This window comes from Sinocyclocheilus anshuiensis, unplaced genomic scaffold (genome assembly GCF_001515605.1).
Source record: "Sinocyclocheilus anshuiensis isolate Anshui unplaced genomic scaffold, SAMN03320099.WGS_v1.1 scaffold723, whole genome shotgun sequence".
Lineage (NCBI taxonomy): Eukaryota > Metazoa > Chordata > Actinopteri > Cypriniformes > Cyprinidae > Sinocyclocheilus > Sinocyclocheilus anshuiensis.
Window position 1 is genome coordinate 459,937 of NW_015551048.1, and position 989 is coordinate 460,925.

Below are 989 nucleotides of genomic sequence, written 5' to 3' on the forward strand. Positions count from 1 at the left end.
TGTGTGTGTGTGTGTGTGTGTGTGTGTGTGTGTGTGTGTATATATATGATGTTTTTAGTGGTTATTTATTTTTACGGTCTTACAGCACAAAACAAAATGCATGCATGTCTACTGACAGTGTTGATGTCCTGTGCTCAGAGTGTAATGTTGACCGCTGTGGTCTGTCTGTAGGACTGAAGGACGGTTAAATATGGATCCAGCATCTCTTCCAGAGCAGCTGTCAGTTGTTAATGAACAGGTGCTGAATTCATCGGGCAGATCGGTGACCGCAGCTGTAAGTCTGCGCCGCTTCCTCTGCTACGGCTCTGAGAGCGCCACCTACAGCACCAGAGAGTGTGCTCTGGGCATAGAGAGCGCCCTGGCCCTGATGCAGCTCATCGAGGGGGGACGGGGCTGTGAGGTGGTGGAGGAGATCAGTCGCTCCAATCTGGAGGGCCGCGCTGTCCGTGCCAACCCCAGCCTCTTCGCCCTGGCTGTCTGCTCGCAGCACGCCGACTGCAGGACCAAGCAGGCCGCCTTATGGGCGCTGAAAGAACTGTGTCGGACACCCGCACAGCTCTTCACGTTTGTGCAGTATAAGAAAGAGCTGAGACAGGGCTCTGGGATGTGGGGCCGGGCTCTGCGGAGGGCCGTGACGGACTGGTACAACAGCCAGGACGGGATGAGCCTGGCGCGGAGTGTGACCAAGTGCAAGCACAGAGCGGGCTGGTCCCACCAGCACCTCCTCAGGCTGTCCCACATGAAGCCGGCCAATGACAGTGAGTGTTTGCTGTGGATGGTAACCTGCCATAGGCTTATGTTTATCATTGAAATAACCCGTATATTGACATCTAAAGGCAATTTTGTAATGTCTATTTAATGATTTTGAATGCCGTAACACAAATGGAATCAATATGTAAATAGTAGAATTATCAAAAAATAAAAAATACTATAAAAATATTATATATATATATATATATATATATATATATGTGAAGAGTTCAGATGCA

The 989-nt window shown here is 49.2% G+C and overlaps 1 protein-coding gene across 1 annotated transcript in view; it reads left to right on the forward strand.

Moving 5' to 3' along the window:
• Window positions 1-91: 91 nt before the first annotated feature.
• The window catches only part of LOC107661896 (60 kDa SS-A/Ro ribonucleoprotein-like), a 13,944-nt gene continuing 13,046 nt past the window's right edge, over window positions 92-989 (forward strand). Inside the window, exon 1 of the mRNA XM_016451685.1 lies at window positions 92-758. Coding sequence (XP_016307171.1) covers window positions 191-758 — 568 coding nt within the window. The 5' untranslated portion in view covers window positions 92-190. The remainder of the gene's footprint in view (window positions 759-989) is intronic.